Source organism: Toxotes jaculatrix, chromosome 23 (assembly GCF_017976425.1).
Source record: "Toxotes jaculatrix isolate fToxJac2 chromosome 23, fToxJac2.pri, whole genome shotgun sequence".
Taxonomy (NCBI): domain Eukaryota; kingdom Metazoa; phylum Chordata; class Actinopteri; family Toxotidae; genus Toxotes; species Toxotes jaculatrix.
Window position 1 is genome coordinate 6,302,814 of NC_054416.1, and position 18,783 is coordinate 6,321,596.

Here is an 18,783-nt window from a genome sequence, read left to right on the forward strand (position 1 = left end):
TGATTGTTAACAAGTTATACTTGTATTACTTGTTAAACGACCACAGCACTTAATTAAACCCAGCAGGAGGGAGCAGGATGTCAGATGATTTAAGTTAGAGACAGTAAGACAGCACATGAGACAAGAAGGAGAAAAAAAACATCACAGAGGCCAGAGATGGAGATGAATGAGATGAGACAGAGAGAGTGAGCTGAAACAAATCCAACACACCCATGTGTTCAGGAGTCTAACGCTAGAGGGAGGCAGCTACAAGGCCTGAAAATGTCAGCTGCATAGAAAGTGTGCTCTCCTGTGAGAGGAATGGTTTATTCTGCACACACACACACACTGAGAGGTGAAACCGTCTGATTGTCTGCACAGTTACAGTGTGCATGGGTTGTGAGATTGGAAAGTTTAGGAAAGAAATAATTCTCAGAACCGTGTCGACAATTTCAATAAAATCACTAAAAGTTTTCCAGTAATACTCACTTCTTCGAAATAAGCTACAAACATTCCCAATGTCATATTCACTTCCTGAATTGTTTCTTTTTTCCACAGAGTAGTCCTCTCTGTCAACTGGCCTCAGATTGATGAAGGGGAAAAACTATGTTACAGCTTTTTTTTGTTTTTTTTAGTGAAAGAGGGGGGATGAAGGTTGGAAAGTCCCGTCAAACTTCCAACGTCTGTCTGCAGAGTGTGGACAATAAGCTCTGCTAGCCACAACTCATCAGGGAGCAGGAAGCCGGGATGACAGAGGGTGAGAGAGTTCAGCAGGAGTCTGCAGCCCCTCCACGGTCACCCCTTCACCACCAGGAAGCACCAGCCAGCTCACACACGTGTTGCCAGCTGGTAGTGTGTGTTCCGCATATTAGGACCCTGGAGGAAACAGGTGCCCACGGTTTCATTGTTTCCAACCCAGCGCCAAGAAAAAGCAAAACAAAATGTAGAAAATGGCGGGACAGAAGACGTGATTCATGGGTAGAAAGAGTGTGTTAATGAGAGGAAGGAAGTTCAGGGAGGAGTGAGGCTGAAGAAGAGAAGAGTGGCAGAGAGAGCATGGTTTACTGTGCTGCAAGAGTTTGAAAATACGTGCGGTCTGTTCGCCAATTCATGACCATTATTATTTTTATATTTCTTTTTTCAAAAGAATCTTTTTGAATGCCAGTGCCAGAGTTTCAATCTTTTGAAACCAGATAGTTCTTTCCGGATATTCACTTGTTTTTCCATAATTTTTAATAGTACATAAGTCACATTATGATAAATAAGACACCAAACACCAAACGTCCAATTGATATAAAAAAGGATTTAATTTAACTTGTACAAAACCATCTTTGTCCAGCAAATGAACTCATACACATACAAATTTAACATTATTATTAATTATCCAATTGCTTACAGTCATCTTGTTTAAATTTCTCATGTCAGAAAACAACATATTTAATTTTTGTACTTTATGTTCACTACAAGACAGCTAAGTCCTTTGCCTGCTTGGACCGTAAAAGCAGATATTACTGCATACTTAAGTTTTTAAGAGAACACACAGGCCCCAGGCCTCAAGGTAAAGATAAATCTGAGTTAAATACACATTTGAGCAGAAAACTTCAGTATCTTAACACTGACTAAGTGCTTCTCCAGGCTTCAAACCCATGTTCAATTTGAATTTATTCCAAAAACTACAAAATTCATCACCTTCTCCTACATAAAACTTGCTTTATCTTTCTTTCAGACAGTTCACATACTCACAATTCTTCCAAATTCTGTGTCCACACAACCTAAAGTATAAATCCTTTCTTTTTCCATGTCTCCTTTGCGTCTTTCCATCCCTTCACAAACCTTCAAAAACACTTTTATTAACATCATCTCCGTCTCAGTAAAGCCACCCCAGGAATCCTAATTAATTTCCACAATTCGTATTACTAATGCTTAAGTGTTAGCTCAAACTCCAAACCTCATCCAACAACTTGCTGATGCTAAACATTGGTTTAAATCTCTTTCTCCAACTTTACATGTGAAATCCAAGCTGCCAAATTACCGCCTCATATTCAAAGAGCAGGTGCCTGTAATTTTAAATTGCCAAGCCTCTCTGAATCAGAGGCAATTCAAAAGTTAATGCATTCACATTTTTCACATTTTCTAACAGATTTAGGAAATGATTCAGACGATATTCTGTTTGTCATGATTAGTGAGCCACAGGTCATCCTCCTCAGTAGGCCTGCAGTATAGGCTGAAAGGGCTCGGTCAGGACCTTGTAGCGGATCTTGGTGTTGGTGACGGCGCCGTGTTTCTGGCGCAGGTGAAGACGCAGCTGGCTCTTGTGGCGGAAGTGGAGGTCACACTTCTCACACTGAAGAACAAGGAAGAATCAGATTAGAACAGATCAGACAGCAGGGTCATGACGGGACAACGCCACATGATAAGCACGGCTGGTCGTGCAGAAGGCCTCCTGACTCACAGTGTAAGGCTTTTCTCCAGTGTGAATGCGCAGATGGCTCTTCAGAGTCTGCAGGTGGCGGAAGCGGGTGCCACAGGTGTGGCAGGGATAAGGCTTCTCACCTGTATGGATCAGGACATGGGCCCTGAGGTGGGCAACCTAAAGCAGAGAGATGAAGCACACAAACATGATGAGAAGTTTGACAAACTGAACACCGCTCTTACCATGAGGACCTTTTTTTTGTGCTTTATAAAATTCCCTAAAGAGCTTGTGCATACACATGCAGTTATCCCTCACCTGAACAAATCGTGCGCCGCAGGTGTCACAGCGGTATGGTTTCTCTCCAGAGTGGATACGGGAGTGAGTCTTCAGGTTGGCCGGTCGGTTGAATTGGGCGCCGCACACATTACAGCGGTACGGTTTGTCGCCTGCAAGCGAGACAAGGTCACACTTACGTATTGTTTCTCAATTTCTAAAACAAAAACAGAAAAACAGAGAATGAAAGAGACTTTTATTAGAGCCTCACCTGAGCAGGTAGTCTTGGTTCCTTGAATGTTGCCAGAATAACAGTAGGGCACGTAGTACTTCTCAGGCTTGATTGCATGTTGGTTGTGATGGGCAGCTTCTGGATCAGTGGGGTCCAGTTTTGGGAGAATGGTGCAGGTTGAAACTGGAGAGGCACACAAAAATACAAGCATAAGCATATTTAACACCAGTCCATTGACTGTGATGTTACAGCTGCAAGGTCTGCATCTGGAATACTAAAACCACCTAAGGAATAATTTGTTTAAATGTGTTTGGTTTATACCTGTTTCCTCCTTGTGAGTGGGGGGCACTATCAGGGGGTCCACAGAGGGGGGTGGCCTGAGGGGAGGGGCTCGGCCAGAACCCTCGTAGCAGGAGGCCTGCCCCTGTCTAAATGGAGAAAGGTTCACAAATTTGGATTTACAAACACCTATGCTGTTTTTATTTATCCTTTCTCAGCTCATAATTCTCTTTATTCCAGCTTACACCAGCCTCCTACCTATCAATCTGACCAGGCACTTCTCCAGACCACGCCTCTGCTGGGGCTTTGGGCATCAAACCCATCCTGTCCGCGATGGGTGATGCTTGACTTTGGGATTCCTCCATCTCCTCTTCCTTCACTGTGGTCGCAGCACAGAGAGGGTTGAGGACAATGTACTTGTATTTTTTCCAATTGCAGGCCTTCGGGTCTGGTGTGGCTTTGGTATCACTCTGGGGAAACAAACAGGACACATTAAATTACTTCAATTTACCTATAAAACACAATTCCAAGGGGACAGTCACATTCTTAAGGGCTGCTAACACATTGAACCCAAATCTTCCTAATTTTCCTGAAACTTACCACAAGGTTTTTGTTACAGGTGTTGGACTCAGCTGGAGAGTTGGGTTGGCAGCTGGAGCGGGCGGGGCTGTCTGGAGATGGGGTCGGGGTGCCCATGAGGGGCGACTCAGGTTCTCCTTTTAGCTCCTTTGACCTGGGCTGGCAGGACGGGAAAGCCCCTTGCTTGAGAGAGCCCCCACCCTCCTCGGGGACCCTGCGGGAGAAACAAAGGAAGTGCTGTAATGAGCTAAACCTGTCAACGGACAAAGGCACATAAACACAAACCACCAGCAGACACACTTGTGGCATTCAGCGAGCATACACTCACACGCATTAATATACTCTAGCTGCCAAGATCAACTGAATACATCAGCAGATAAATTAAAAACAAACAAAGTAATGAGCAAATGAGTCACACCCACAATGTAATTCTGCCTCCTTCAGCTTAATAAGTTATTTTTGTTTTCTCTTACTTTGTTGCCCCTGCCCCTCCTGGATGAGGCAGGTCCCCTCCTTTGGGGGGCACAGAGGCCACAGACACACTGGAGTCCAGCTCCAATCGTGGGTGTCTTGCACTCATATTCTCCCTGCTGAAAAACAAAGTGTCAGTCTATCACCCTTGTCAAAAACATGCAAGTTTCAACATGAAGTCCAGTTGAATTGGATGGATTTTCCATTCAAAGCCTTTTGAGTATATGTCACAGCATTGTGCAGATTATATCTCCTATAGTCTTAAACAAATCTTTCCTGGCTTGACTACAGATGCTATTTCCTGCCCCTCACCAATGCAGCTGCATGAACTCCCTGCAGGTGTCAGCCACGTGGTCCATCTGCAGGTAGGTTGCAACAGCAAGTACCCCAGGGACGATGCTTGGTGTCAGAGGGAGACGGGATGTGTACATGAAGTCGAGCAGCAGAGAGACGCTGGATGGGTCCAAGGTGTTGGGGAGAGACACAGTCATGAGCTGCTCCCCGCTACCACCACGCCCCTGAAGCAACACACGGCGGGTGTACAGCGAGTAGAAGAACCCACTGAGAGGAGACAGAGGAAGGCAGAAATATTAAAAGTATACAACTGATCTGAGTATTAATCTGTATAATTGCAGTGGTTTTGATAGGGAAATAAACCAGAAATGGAGGGGAAAAGATGGGAAGAAGAAGAAGACAACTGACATCTCAAGTGGAAAGCAGGAAAAAGTTAAGGAAAAACACAGGAACTGAGGACAGATGGAGACAATACAAAGTTAGAAGGACAAACAACAACTATGAGTCAACCAGAGGAAGAAAGGAACGATTTAACATCACAGAGGATTGTGCAATCAGAGGAAAAGAGAGAAAAAAATTTCAACCACACACATAAGCAAAATGCCTTTGAAAACGTCACCAGTCAGACAAAATCTCAAGGCACGGCAAGAAAATGCAGAGCGACTGTTTTGTGAAACACCTTGGCCCATGCACTGACCTGCAGGCCACAAGCACAGCACAGTGCGCCCGTAGGTGCACGTTGCCGACAACCAGGGTGGTGTCAGTCAGGATGTTGCGGTGCCGGAGTTCGTTCAGGTTCAGCAGCACGTCGTTGGAGTGGCGTGTGAACTCCTTCACATACCCCTCAGCCCTCAGCTCCTTTTCTCTGTCGACCCTGTATCCTCCCAATACTTCCATCACGCTTATCTGCGTTTGATTAGAGGAGTCAAACAGTCCAGCTTAGGATTTAAATGTAAAACAATGCATTATCTGAATTAGTCACAATGCATGAATTGAATTTTTTAAGCTCCACAGTCACAACCTACCTATGTGCACCTGGTAGAATAAATAGACTGGAGTGTTCCAGACACATCTGTTAGGTGAGACCAGCTCCCTACTCGTACCTGCATGAGGAAAAACACAAGAAACTTCTACTTAATCCACTTTAAGCTTTATTATAATTACGGAAGTTTTACTATTAAGAATATTGCATATATTAAGGGAGTTGAAAAATGCAGCAAAGTGGTCTTTACTGAGAGCTCATCAAATCAAAAATTCAACTTTATTCTAAAAAGAAATGTAAATCTAAATTAAAAGACAATGCACATCCTCATCTGACAAAATCTCATCTGAAAAATTAATACCTCACATCGGTCATAAATTTAACAGGATTAATCAGGAATGGACAAAATCATGAAAATCTCCTCTTAAAAACAAGCACATCAAGTAAAGCAAGCAGTTATTAGACAGCCCATAAAAAACTATTTTCCAACTTACCCCGACCAGCAGGGACGAGAACTAACGTGCACTGCACTGACGTCAAACCCCTCGGCTCAGCGTTTAGTCTGCAGTCAAAGACGTGGAGCAGGGGCTCACCCACAGCCTCCACTGGCTCTGACCAACTCTGTGAGAGGAGGCTGCTGGGAGGGAACTCTTTATAATGTCGTGCAGGAAGCCCCCATACAACCAGAGCCTCTCGTTTCCTCCTTCCTCAATGGCCCACGCGTATACTGGAAGCAACGCAGGAAAAGCCCCGGCCCAGGCTCCGGGCTCCAAGTATTTTTAGTGGGCTATTAGTTTTTCTAAACCCCCATAGCTCTGAGCGAAGTAATGGCAGGAAAGCATAGTGTGTTTGTGTGCCACGCTGAAAAAATATATATGAGGACCCTTGGGGAGATGCAGTACGTGCCTGGCTATCCAGGGGCAAGCCAGAGAACATCAGGCTTCCCCCACCAACGCTTTCCTACCCTTCACCCCTCTCCACGACAGAGGAAACTGTCCGAGAGGAAGCTTTATAACCAACTTATGGATGGAAAAACAAGCTTTGCCTTCATCATTGAGATTTTTATCAAGTTCCACTGATATGTTGGTGCATAAGTTCCCAAGTATTTCATCCTAATTTGTAAGGGTATTACTGAAGCATAAGAAGTAATGGCATTCAAAGGCAAACTGTGTCATTGCTGAGTGGACTAGTTCAGGTAAACAGGGATTAGTAAGTGCTCCACAACAGTGTCCGGAAGTTTCTGGCTTGCTGCCTGAGAGCAGAGGCGTTGTGTTATGAGGATGAAGAGGAAGGAAGCAAGACAAAATCGATCGTTCTAGATGGGAGACACCTTCTCCTGGTGCTGAAAAACAACCTTTACCCCGCCCTGACTGAGAGACTGAGAGAAATGCAACCGACAGATGTGCAGGAACTGCCCTTCAGCCCCCCCCTTCTCCAACCACACATACACACACTCTTCTGAATGCATCCTGCGAAGCTGCTCAGAGACATGGATGAAAACGCCTGCGCAGGACATCCGCCAACAATAAAGTCAGCAGAAGACAAGGGAGGAGAATCAGAGTTGGGGTGGGGGGTTTGAAATGCAGAGCGGGGACAAGGGCTCAGAGGTCACGAATAACTAAAAAACAAGCGGAAAGTTACCTCATCCTGAATGCAACCTTGGGTTCACAGAACGGCAGGCAGAGGACAGTTAATTGAGACACTGCAAAAGTGAACTATGAACTGTGTTTTCCTTAACATCAAAGTATTTCACAGAAGGAGGAGAGACATCTTCAAGGTTGACTCGGCGCACGGAAGCACTGCTTGCACAGAAAGCTGGTCAGAAGTGGTTATTTGATTGATATAGACAAAATCAAAAGGGATTGAGCACTGGATCCAATTCAGCTTCACTGTGAAAGAAAAATGTGGAATTCCTTGTTTGATTTTGAGCTGCAACTTAAGGTGTTTCTTTCTACAACATGAAAACCCTGAAAAACAACTTATTATACTAATTTATGTTTTTCTTTTATAGGTATCAAGTTGTAGGGTACAGTACCTACAGTAAACCAGGAGACATTTCAATGTTCAGGAATGAGATGCAAAACGTTACCCCAAAACTACTTTTGGAGTCAGGTCAGACCCAGGAAGTAAAATGTCTTTTAATGACAACGTTTTTTTAAAGGCTAATGAGTCAAACATGAAATAAAAATCAAACATGACTGTATTTTGATATAAATCCTTTGAAAATGCGAATCGGAAGTGAAGTGTTTTCATGGGGTGTAGAGCTCGTGTGCCTGTCCTTGTGCTTTTATTTGTTTGGATGGAGGTTGGATCAACTGTGTGCTTTGTTAAAAAAAAAAGAAAAAAACCATAAAGGAAAATAACAATTAAGAAAACAGAGAGGGAGATGTAGGTCTCGGCTACTTCCAGGCATTGTGAGAAGAACGGATGAGGGGGGCGGTTGAGGAAAAGTGAGAACATTACTAAACAGGTTCACCAATGGGCGGAAACCATTGAGTCTATCCCGTTGGCAATGCTCAGAGTGGCTTCCTGCATCTCACCCTGTCTGTCAGTGCCGATCAGTGACCAACTGGCCCTATTCATGATAAAAATAAATAAATAAATAAAACAAAATAAAATAAAATAAACTTGTGACTATCAAATTTAAAATTCCAATGAACTTTCTGCAATTTTGAAGTGAAGAACAAAGTAGATTTCCTGAAATTTCATGAGGAAGCAAAATGATCAACTTCTGTTTCAACAGAACAAAGACAGGGATTCCCCTTGTTTTGTGAACTCCTGGTTGTCTGGACTGAACTATATTGTTTATCTGATAATGTATGGACTGAAGCCATGCTTTGACTTCAAACCTCCCCGTCTCCTGCAACAATAACAGATCTGCTTAAACTGCCTCTTCCTGCAATTGCAGAGCACTCTGGACATATAAGGGCAAACAGCACAGAGGAACTGGAAGGAGGAGCAGGAGGAGGAAGCGGGGATATCCCAGGGATCAGCCTCGGTTGTTTGTCCGCTTATTGGCAGAAACAGACTGGGAAATAAAAAGATAAATGACAGTTATGAGAAGTGCCTTGGGGAAAGCAGTGGGCCCCCAATATGGTGCTGGGTGGAGTGGAAGGAAGAAGGAGGGTGTGTGTGTGTGTTGGGGGGTAATGGGAGAGGGACAGTTGACCCAAATCTCATGAACTGCAAAATAATAAAGCATGCACTTGACCTTCATATACACTGCTGCTTGCAGGGTGGTAAACAACTGGGTATGTAGAGAAAATATGGCCATAAAAAGCACGCTCAGTGAGCAACTGTCACATGTACAATCAAAACCTAAAATAAAATAACCTTAAATATCAATGCAGAAAGCATAAATCAAACTTTGACAGACAGCAGTTGCCTAATGCTAAATAAAATAAATAAAAAATATAAAATACTTCACAGCATCGTGTTTCAAATCTTGCGCCCCCCCTCGCGCGCGCGCACACACAACCAGAGCAGCTACGTCACACATCGGGAATGCAGTGAGGAGCTGCTGCTGCCTGTGAAGGCCTCAGGATCCGTCACAAAGTAGGTTAACGACGCCCAAGCTAAAGGAAAGTTCTTTCGGGACAACTTTCACTGACCCTTGGACAGTTAAACGGAGGTGTAGATTGTGTTTGTGTGGCTCGTTTCAGGCGGTAGGTGTCGGTCATTTCATTGTTCCCTCTTCGGTTGTGTTGAAGTTAGCCTGGAGGCAAGGCACGAGCTCCGCTCGAGTTCAAAACAGGCTAGCAAACAAGTAAACAAGCCTGTTATTAAAGTTAATTGTTGCTAATCATCCTTCATTATGGGTCATTATATCACGTCAGTGGCGTGTTTTACACAAATGTGACGCATAAAGGACAGATTTGGACCAACAACTGGACAATTAGTCTCTGTTCCTTCGTACGAGACGTGAATGTTGCTGTGCGGAACCAACGTTATAGTTAAAAAAACAAAAACAAGAAAGTATCGCTAACGGGTCTTGAATTTGTCGTCTCTGTTTTACCATTTTACCAGTTTTATATTGTTCTTGATTTGTAGATGAGACCGAAGGGAAGAGGGGAGTCACTGTAAAGCTACTGTAAAAGGTAGGAAATGGTTGCTAGTTGCTAAGGTTTCTAATATGTTGATCAGAGATTCTGTTTGCGGATGTAGTTTTTATCCTATTTCCTGACACGTACTGATTTAAGTCATGTTGCCTTCTTGTAATTTTGTTCATTTTAACTAGCACATATATTTACACTAAGCTACGTGGTGTCTCATGTTAAGCTAACTATAGTCTCGCCTTCAAAATAAAAGATAATTTGTTGTAAAATAAGAAAAATGTGTGTAAAACTGGAAAAAGGAATAATTGGGGATGGCTTCAGTTAAGCTTACATTTGCCTCTAGATGTTTTAGCTTTACTGCGTTTGTTTGTAATCAGTTTTCCGTATTCCTGACGCACTCGAGTTGGCGACATTTTATTTTGAAATAAAAAAAACACCGGATGTCCTCTTTGTTTATTCCCTTTTGCTTGAGTCTTGTCTCTGTCAGCAACTTTGACAATTCATGAGTTGTTACGCCTCCCTTGCGTTCAGGGAGAGGTCCAGCCGAGCTAATAAATGGACAAATGCTTCAGCTTTGTGTTTTAAATCACACGAAAACCTCACAATTGGCTTTGAACACAGAGAGATAACACCGTTGAGATTAATTTCCTGGCCCAGCCATCCTCGGATTTGAGTGTGTGCTCATCCGGATTCAGACAGGGGCTTAAATCAGGTTGATAGTGGACGTGGTGGTCACTCTTCCCTCCACCTGGTCAGTGTGTAATGTCAGATAAAGCCCATGCTGGCACTGCATGGTTTAATGATGCCTACAGCAGCCCCATGAATGGAAATAATAAAAGAATAAAAAGTCAAAAACAAACCCAAAGGCTTAAATCCCATGTTCAAGCATTGTTTTTCTGTATGGCTGCATCATCCTCTCATCCATCATTATAATCCTCTTACCAACAAGGATTTATGACGGCCACCCAACCCACATACAATCAATCTGAGTGGGCTATTAATTTCTCCACTCTGACAGTACTGACTTGCTGTGGCTTGTCTCTGTGCTTGCAGTCCATTCGGGCATTGTGTCAATCACACAGTGGCTTAATTTGAGGCATAAGCTTGCTTCCTTTGTGCATGGACAGTCACTAGTCAATCATTCACACTCTATAAAATAATAAAAGTACAGACAGACGTTCATCAGACATTCCCAGAGCACAAAGATATGTTTTAAAATGTCTTACTTAGTCTGACCCCACTTATATTCAGTTTATAACTATGTGGAAGTGGAGATGTTTGTCAAACCTTTTTGCTTGTCAGACAATACCTGACACTTGGATATTGACAAAATGCACTGAAACATATCAGATGTTTTTTAATTGGATTTTTTCCTATGTAACGCCAGTATCCTGAAACCCTCAGGTACAAGTCAGCATTTTGTCAGCTCAGCTGCGTGCTCCAGTATTGTTATTTATCCCGCAGAGAGCACATAATATATTGTTATGAGCCAGGTGTTCACGTGTATACAGACACATATCATTACACAACATTTCCTGCCTTGTTTTTGTCTTTGCTCTGTTTGGAAATTAATGATACTGGTGTGTAAACACACAAACACAATAACCATTGTGGAGGATAACAGGCAAAGGATAGCCAAAGATTTGCACCTGTTTGTGTATCTGTATGTGTGTGTGCGTACGTGTGTGTGCTGGAGGTTTTCTCGCATGAATGTTTGTGTCTGGAAGCACACAAAAACACAGTCACACACATTTTGGGGACAGTGTGCGAGCCTGCTGGAAATCCCCATGCTTTGCAGAATGGCCGCTTTCTTCCTGCTCTTCAACTAGAAACCTATTGTTCAATCTGTGTGTCCCCGTTGCCATAGGAAACAAAGTCTGAAGCATCCCTTAGTTTCCATTGGTTACTTATGACATAAATACACACAGCAGCTACAGCTGTGTTCATGTAAATTATAGCTAAAGGCTGAAAACATAGTCTTGAACACTCACTGAACTGTTACTAGGCAAAGCAAGGCGATATTGTGAGTCACTAAGTCATAATGCCATGGCACTTTGACAAATTAAGTGCATGCAGCCGTTATTTTACAAAATAAACGTTATTTTCAAAACAACACGACAGAAGCATTTTCCTTCCTCTCTCTGTCTTCAGAGGCCTGCCATGTCCGGTCCCACCTGGCTTCCACCGAGGACTCTGGACAGCCCGGAGCGAGCCGTCCCCCAGATGTCCCACTCTGCCGGGTCAGCAATCTACAGAGCCCCCAACAAGAAGGGCGTGTCCGACTTCCGGCCAAAATATAGTTCCTATGACCAGAATGGAGGAGGAGGAGGAGGAGAGGTACCCAATAGGTACATGGCTACTGGACCCACAGGTAAGACAATGCCACTACTCTAGGACATGTTGATAGTAGTATTAAATCATTTCACGTATCAGACTCATACATCCTGTTGTCAGAATGCACAAATAGAGTCACCACATCTCTTGAGTATAGCGTGTGCATGCGCGTGCAGCTTTTGGTTTGTGAAGATTCACTGCTATTGTGGGAACTGATGACTGGACCTATAAAACCTTCTCCTTTCCCATCATGGCTCCATTATGAGTGACTGTAACTCTGCTGACTGATCTTTTTATAACTACACCAAAGTGGAAACTACTAGAGAGTCATACAGTAAGCCTTGAACAGGCAGATAGGAAACTGTAAAGTAATCATGTTCTGTAAATGATTTTAAAGTGCAATAATAAAACCTGCATAACATCCAATCTCTGCCACCTACTAATCCAAATTTTAGTTGATAAGATCCTATTAAAGGATATGGTCACACTATTTTCAACTCTCTCTCTCTGAGACTGCTGAGTTTCTGTCAGATTAAGATGGTTCTTCACAAGTCACATGCAAATGTTTGAAACACCTGCTCTCTAATTAACAGGTGGACCCATTCATCATCCGTCTGCTGATCACTATTACTCCCCTCCACATGGTCCCAAGGAAGACCGCAACTGGAGCCCTCACATGGACAGTTACGAGCTGATGGTGAGTACATATTTAATTAAATTGGAATGGCAAGTACTAAAAAAAAAATACAAATTCTTATGTACTAACATGTTTCTAATATGTTTTTGATGTTAGCATCGTGGACCTGAAAAGCCAGTGAGCTATCACTCCAAAATCGACGCTGATATTGACTCCCTCACCAGTATGCTTGCTGATCTGGACAGCCACCCACAGGACTCCAGCACACAAGTAGGAGGATTCACTTTATTTGACATATTTGCACCATAAGTCGCTTTTCATTTCATAATCACTTTGTCATCAGTATTTCATTTAATTGATATTCTGTCTCCCCACAGCTGTACGACAATGTGCCTTACAACAAATACCTCTCAGGGGATCACTACAAGCCTGCACACCAGAGCGCAGCCCCTCCTCAAGGTCGGCCATCCATTGGGTACCCCCCTCACCCCCAGAACCAATACCACCCAGCGCCCCCCTACCCCAGTGAGCACCAGACACCTCAGTACTCCACCTCCCACCAGCAGGACTACTACTCCACTTCATCAACCCCTAAACCCTACCCTCAGCCCGTTCCAGCCTCCTACACCACTGCCTCAACTCCTACCGGGCCCAGGTTCAGTGTCCAGGTCAAGACGGCGCAACCCGTCACCTACTCACAGACAGGGAGGCAGGCTGAACAGGCCTACACCCCACCCCCTCCTCGCCAGCATGTGTCACGCCCCCCACCCCAGACTCAGGCAAGTCCTCAGGGCTGGTACTCTCCACACCCCAGTTCACAAGCTCAAGATTTGCACTCTGAGACGGGGTACAAGGGGAGCGGCTCAGGGTCCGGAGGAAGAGCCAACCAGGCTCCGATATCGAAGAGAGGGATGGAAAGCAATCAAACTGGGTCAGGAACTGCACAGAGTCCCGCTTATCAGTCCAGCAAGGTAGGGCCACACATCTGTATCTGCATATTCATAGAATTTCTTGTACCAGCCTGTATTGTACAGGCTATTAGCTCGTATTATACTTAATTAAAAACAGACACAAAAATATCATGATAAGAGATAGCCTGAATTTCATTACGAATACCATTGTAATAATACTCTTTTTGATTTACTCCAGCAGGGGATAGCAACAACCAGGCCTGAGGAAGAGCTGGATCGACTCACCAAGAAGTTGGTTTATGACATGAACCACCCCCCTGCAGAGGACTATTTTGGTACAGTCCCAGCTCATTATGTTAATGACTCATGACACCACAAAGCCTGTGTTCAGGCATTTAAAAAAAAATAAAACTTTTTTGATTTTGACTTTCTGAGTCAACCTTTCCCGTTTCAGGCCGCTGTGCCCGCTGTGGTGACAACGTGGTCGGCGATGGCAGTGGCTGTATCGCCATGGAGCAGGTGTTTCACGTGGAGTGTTTCACGTGTATCACCTGCCACGCCCGTCTCCGAGGGCAACCCTTCTATGCCCTGGACAAGAGGAGTTACTGCGAGAGTTGTTACATCGTAAGTGAATCAACTACAGTACAACAAAGATCTGATTTCATCCGATATTCATCCAGTGATATTTACTGTACTTGCTTTTGCAGTGTCGCTCACTTTGCCCTGCTGTGATCCATACTGATATTTGCATCTTTGTGTTTAGAGTACACTAGAGCGCTGTTCCAAGTGCTCCAAGCCGATCCTGGACCGTATCCTGCGGGCCATGGGGAAGGCCTACCATCCGCGCTGTTTCACGTGCGTGGTTTGTAACTGCTGCCTGGACGGGGTGCCCTTCACTGTGGATGCCACCTCTCAGATACACTGCATAGAGGACTTTCACAGGTACAAACACATCCACACGCCACAATGAACATTTTGTGTCACTCATTTCCACTGAGTGAAAATTTTGTTGTCCCTCACAGAAAGTACGCGCCTCGCTGCTCGGTGTGTGGTGAGCCCATCATGCCTGAACCAGGCCAGGAGGAGACGGTCAGGATTGTGGCCCTGGACCGTAGCTTCCATGTCAGTTGTTACGTCTGTGAGGTGAGTCAACTTCTTTTATTTAAAGAAGAAGTTTTATTTAATTTAAAGGGTCTCTGTAGCTCTTTTAAAGCATTTATATACTTAAAAGGTTCTAAAGACTCAAAATAATTTATGCAAAAAAATCTAAACTTCTCTGGAAAAACGTAGGATTAAATTACCATATATTACCATATTCTCTACAGTAAAAACTAAAGAAGCTTTAGAGTGGTCTTAAACTCGCTCCAGATTTGCCCCAGATTTACTGGAGTTGTTGCCTTTCCACAAATATTTACAGTTTGAGTCCGTGTGAGAGTGTTAAGATGAACTGACTGGAGTGTCTGTCTTCATCAGGAATGCGGCCTCCTGCTGTCGTCCGAGGGGGAGGGTCGAGGCTGTTACCCCCTGGACGGCCACATCTTGTGTAAGAGCTGCAGCGCCCGCCGCATCCAAGACCTCTCAGCCAAAATCTCCACTGACTGCTAACAAACCTCCTGCACCGACTCCACCTTTTCAGCACCCTCACGTATCCATGGAAGGTCAGCTTATTACACACTGATTGACTGGCATCACCGACAGGATATGCCCCTGTTTTGTTCTGTCAGGTGAATTACTTTTTGTTTTTTCCTCTGGTCGCTCTGGTCATGAATCACCAAACATTGCTATAGCTCCCTCTGCTGGTCTGTAGCTGCCATTTAATATACAGAGGAACATTTTCAGTTTTAGTGTTACTGAGTCAAATAAGAGGTTTGCGATGGAGCAACCGCCTTGCTAATTTCCGTTCATTCAGATGTCCTACCATATTTTCTTTTTTTTTTTTTTTTTTTTTTTTTTTTGGTACACAGCTGCCCTGCTTTTCACATTTAGTTCAGTATTAGTATGACAGTGGCCTGACCTGCAGGCAGCTTGGGCTCCACTTACCATTTTATTCACACCGGTACTGCTCACCTAGTAGCTTGCACATCACTTGGATTACAACTGTCAGAGACAGTGAAAGTATGGAGGGATATCACAGATTTAGGCCTTTTTGTAAAAAAAAAAAAAAAATTGACGTAAATAATCATTAGATTGGTTCATGTAGACTCGCCTAAACGATGGGACCTGTACATTTGTAAAACACTAAACATCAAAGTGCAGAACTGCCTCAAAACAAGCATTTTAAAAGCACATAAAGAAACAACTGTGATTGTACATAACACACTGGCTTGGTTTGACAATGCAAGTGTTTTGGACAGCATGTAGCCTTTAGTGCAGTGAGTCTTTGCAGTGAGTAGCCTCATAGAACGAGAAATGTAGACGAAAGGAATGTGTACTTAACTTTAACACACCACCCTGTTTATTTTCTTTCTCTCTTTAACCTTTACTGAGTGCTAGTACAGTATTTGCTTGAACAGATCTCATATATCTCAGCATTCAAACATTAACAATATTGTGTTGTTTAGTTTAGAAATCAAAGCTCATAACAGGATTTTTGCCATTTTTTAAAATCATCATTTATGAATGTCTACGATACACAATCTTGCTTTGGTTTTGTTTGATATTTTTTTTGTTTGGTTAATACTTGACTGTTACATTGAAGACGATGGTGCAATGAAGTCAAATGCGTTCTTCTGTCAAAAGGAAAACAGGGTGTTTGGTTACTGGTCCGGCTTGAAAACATCCTGCTGTGTGAAGCTTGATCCGCATGTGAAGAGTCTGTATATGTGGGGGGAAAGTGTGAAACCGAAGTTGTGGTAAATTTCAAAGAATATTAGGTAAATTCATTTACTTGACAAATAGTTTAACATGATGATTGTTCTTTATATTAGATTAAATAAAAGTGGAATTTAATGTGACCCCCCCCCCCCCCAAAAAAAAGATCTTCACATGTGGAGTTTATTTTTGTTCATCCTTGCACTCTCGTGGGCCAAGTTGTCATATTCTGAGACTTTGGAGCTACAGTATTTGTTATGATTGTGTTTAACCGCTGTCTTTCCGTCCTCATTTTGTTTATGTGTAACTTAAAGGGCTAGAAATTTCAAAGCCTTACCTCAAGGATGTCACTCAGTTTCATAATGATCCTTTTTTTTTTTTTTTTTTGAAACTGTCTGTGAATTCTGCTTATTTTGTGACAGAACTTGATCATGCTAAAACGGTTCAGAGTTTTCATCTCTTGTTAATTTATCTCATGATGTATATACTGTGTTAGCACTATTCTGCTTTTTAATCATCAAGGTAATCATTTCATTAATGCTCAGATGTGTCATTTTTAAAATCCTGAATCACGCCAACTCATCCATTCGCCATCCATCCTTACTGTGATCAAAACCCAAGGTACTGAGAAGAAGGAGGTCAGTTTGTTTCAAATAAACCGGTTGTTGAAGTAGAAATGACAGTTAGTTACATGAATGTGAGAGTGTTTGAACCCCAGTGTGGATTTTCTCCTAATGCAGGTTGTAGTAACATAATTGATTATTAAAATGTCAGCAAGTTCATCTGTCTTTTTTTTTTTTTTTTTTTTTAATATATATAGAGTCTATCGTGTTAAAAACTTAAGGGGGTAATCGCCAGTACAGTATAAGCTTATTTCATTTTGGACTCGGAGACTACAAATTTATTACAAAAACATGTAAAAAATTGGGGACGTGGTGTTTAAAAAACAGGCAGAGAAGATACCATTGTGCTGCATTATGGGAAATGTAGGATCCAGACAGAAAGTCAGAATATCTCACCTCATAAGTCTTCAGATTTCTCTGGAATATGTCTTAAAGACACAAAAAGAGAAAAAAAAAATCATGATACCCTTTTAAATCATAAAACTTTATTTTACTGTGTGCATCCCTGCCAATCTTAAAATGAACAAGCCTATCATTGTTTACAATTACCAAAATATTTGGCATCCTGCAGGAAGTGATGCAGTTGCAATAAAGTGAGCGAACATGGATTGATTAACCCATAAAAAGAAGTTTAGAACAAAAATATTTGAACAGCTCTTGTCTCTTGTTAACAGGAGGTGAACGTCTTCCAGAAGAAATTGCGGCAGCCTGCTTTGCGCTCTCTTTGAGAGAAGGGAATGTGTCGCCGCATCACCTCCTCCCTGACTCCCACCTCTTCCTCCTCCAGCTCCGGCAGCATCTGGTCCACTCTCACTGCCATCAGCTCAGACACAAACTTCAGCAAGAGCAAGCGAGCGAGATCCTTCGGGAGGACAGAAAAGGAAAGAAGTGGAAACTAGAAAAGCTCTTTAAATACAAATTTACAAGTTTAAAGTTGTTCTCCATCAAAGAAAAAGAGGGTGAATCTCAAAACCACTGAACCAGCTGTTGAACGCCAGATCCAAACTTCATTTCCTTCATCTCAGCCAATTAAACCTCTATAATATGAAATGCATCCGTGAATTACCTTGTCGTTTGCGAGGTCTGCTCTCAGTGATTCTGTCAGCATGTTCCTGCGTGGAGCACCGCTGACCTGCACCAGCAGCACAGAGGAGAACAAAGCCACCAGGAGTACCCGCACCTGGGAGCGAAGCATCTCCACCACAAGCAGCAAACAAGAGAATCCACCTCTTAAATCCCCTGATGCTGTTTTCAACGCAGTTGATGTGCGATGCTGCAAAAGTGCCAAAATATAACCTCTGACCAGTCAGAGAGAAGGCGGCGCAAGAGCTGAACGTTATCTCTGTTTGAATGGGAAGAGCTGAGCTGATAAATACGTCTCTTCATCCTCAAATCGTCCTCGAGGATGTGATTGGTGGAGAAGAAGAACGGCTGTAAGGGCATGAAGGGGTGTGTGGTGGAGGTTGTGAACAGAAGTGTCATTGGACAGGATAAGGTCATCATCAGCCATGACAGCATGAGCTAAAAACCTGGCTTTTTGGGGTTACTCAGAATTCATGTTGTAATAACTTTAAACATGAAGTGTTACATGCAAAACACAACAATGAAGTTAAGCTTAATCGTATCACATTACTTTACTTCTGTCAGTCAGGATTAGCTGTGACCAGCTGTGTAGGTGTCCTGCACAACATGAGCTCCTGCACGCTGCGCAGTGTTGTTAATGACACAGGGTGACTCAAATGTTAATGAGGCTGCCCGGACGCTGCTGACCAGTCCGACACGCCACCACCCCTTTACGCTGTCACTTTGAGTCAGTGGAACATAAACAAGGAAAATGAACATCTAAATGTCAGACTGCAAAATAAAACAATTAATATAAGAGTTTGTGTGAGGTCTGGGCTTGGATGAGG

General features: G+C 43.2%; 3 protein-coding genes across 7 annotated transcripts; 1 reads left to right on the plus strand and 2 right to left on the minus strand.

The window, feature by feature from the left end:
• Positions 1–1,262: 1,262 nt before the first annotated feature.
• bcl6b (BCL6B transcription repressor) lies at positions 1,263–6,131 on the minus strand. The gene is made up of 12 exons (XM_041030728.1): positions 5,997–6,131; positions 5,546–5,623; positions 5,218–5,426; positions 4,539–4,787; positions 4,229–4,345; positions 3,777–3,969; positions 3,435–3,646; positions 3,219–3,325; positions 2,937–3,080; positions 2,708–2,838; positions 2,432–2,569; positions 1,263–2,323 (listed from the first exon to the last, which is right to left on the minus strand). Exons 3-12 carry the CDS (start codon positions 5,415–5,417, stop codon positions 2,183–2,185), a joined length of 1,632 nt encoding a protein of 543 aa, XP_040886662.1. The 5' UTR covers positions 5,418–5,426; positions 5,546–5,623; positions 5,997–6,131; the 3' UTR covers positions 1,263–2,182.
• A 2,868-nt stretch (positions 6,132–8,999) lies between these two features.
• On the plus strand, positions 9,000–17,679 carry trip6 (thyroid hormone receptor interactor 6). Of its 5 annotated transcripts, XR_005893183.1 has the most exons (12): positions 9,000–9,057; positions 9,553–9,599; positions 11,709–11,928; positions 12,485–12,588; positions 12,685–12,798; positions 12,906–13,499; positions 13,678–13,774; positions 13,894–14,063; positions 14,203–14,381; positions 14,462–14,582; positions 14,913–15,097; positions 17,548–17,679. XR_005893183.1 is itself a non-coding variant. In XM_041031360.1 (11 exons), the coding sequence occupies exons 3-11, from the start codon at positions 11,718–11,720 to the stop codon at positions 15,042–15,044; spliced, it is 1,722 nt and encodes a 573-aa protein (XP_040887294.1). In that variant the 5' UTR covers positions 9,000–9,057; positions 9,553–9,599; positions 11,709–11,717; the 3' UTR covers positions 15,045–17,030. The 5 variants fall into 5 exon arrangements, 4 of the variants coding, with proteins under 4 accessions (XP_040887294.1, XP_040887297.1, XP_040887296.1 ...); XM_041031360.1 differs by lacking the exon at positions 17,548–17,679 and having other exon boundaries at positions 14,913–17,030; XM_041031363.1 differs by lacking the exon at positions 17,548–17,679 and having other exon boundaries at positions 13,681–13,774; positions 14,913–17,030.
• On the minus strand, positions 17,541–18,068 carry sst5 (somatostatin 5). Its single transcript, XM_041031364.1, has 2 exons — positions 17,940–18,068; positions 17,541–17,735 (listed from the first exon to the last, which is right to left on the minus strand). Exons 1-2 carry the CDS (start codon positions 18,066–18,068, stop codon positions 17,541–17,543), a joined length of 324 nt encoding a protein of 107 aa, XP_040887298.1.
• Between the last annotated feature and the right edge of the window lie 715 nt (positions 18,069–18,783).

Excerpts from the sequence above, each read along its gene's own strand:
- bcl6b (XM_041030728.1), bottom strand. The coding sequence starts at position 5,417 with ATGGAAGTATTGGGAGGATACAGGGTCGACAGAGAAAAGGAGCTGAGG. Across the intron at positions 4,788-5,217 it reads GCTGTGCTTGTGGCCTGCAG|TGGGTTCTTCTACTCGCTGT; the intron begins GTCAGTGCATGG and ends GTCTCCTCTCAG. Across the intron at positions 3,970-4,228 it reads GGAGGGGCAGGGGCAACAAA|GGTCCCCGAGGAGGGTGGGG; the intron begins GTAAGAGAAAAC and ends TTTCTCCCGCAG.
- sst5 (XM_041031364.1), bottom strand. The coding sequence starts at position 18,068 with ATGCTTCGCTCCCAGGTGCGGGTACTCCTGGTGGCTTTGTTCTCCTCT. Across the intron at positions 17,736-17,939 it reads CAGACCTCGCAAACGACAAG|GATCTCGCTCGCTTGCTCTT; the intron begins GTAATTCACGGA and ends GTCCTCCCGAAG.
- trip6 (XM_041031360.1), top strand. The coding sequence starts at position 11,718 with ATGTCCGGTCCCACCTGGCTTCCACCGAGGACTCTGGACAGCCCGGAG. Across the intron at positions 12,799-12,905 it reads CACAGGACTCCAGCACACAA|CTGTACGACAATGTGCCTTA; the intron begins GTAGGAGGATTC and ends GTCTCCCCACAG. Across the intron at positions 13,500-13,677 it reads CCGCTTATCAGTCCAGCAAG|CAGGGGATAGCAACAACCAG; the intron begins GTAGGGCCACAC and ends GATTTACTCCAG.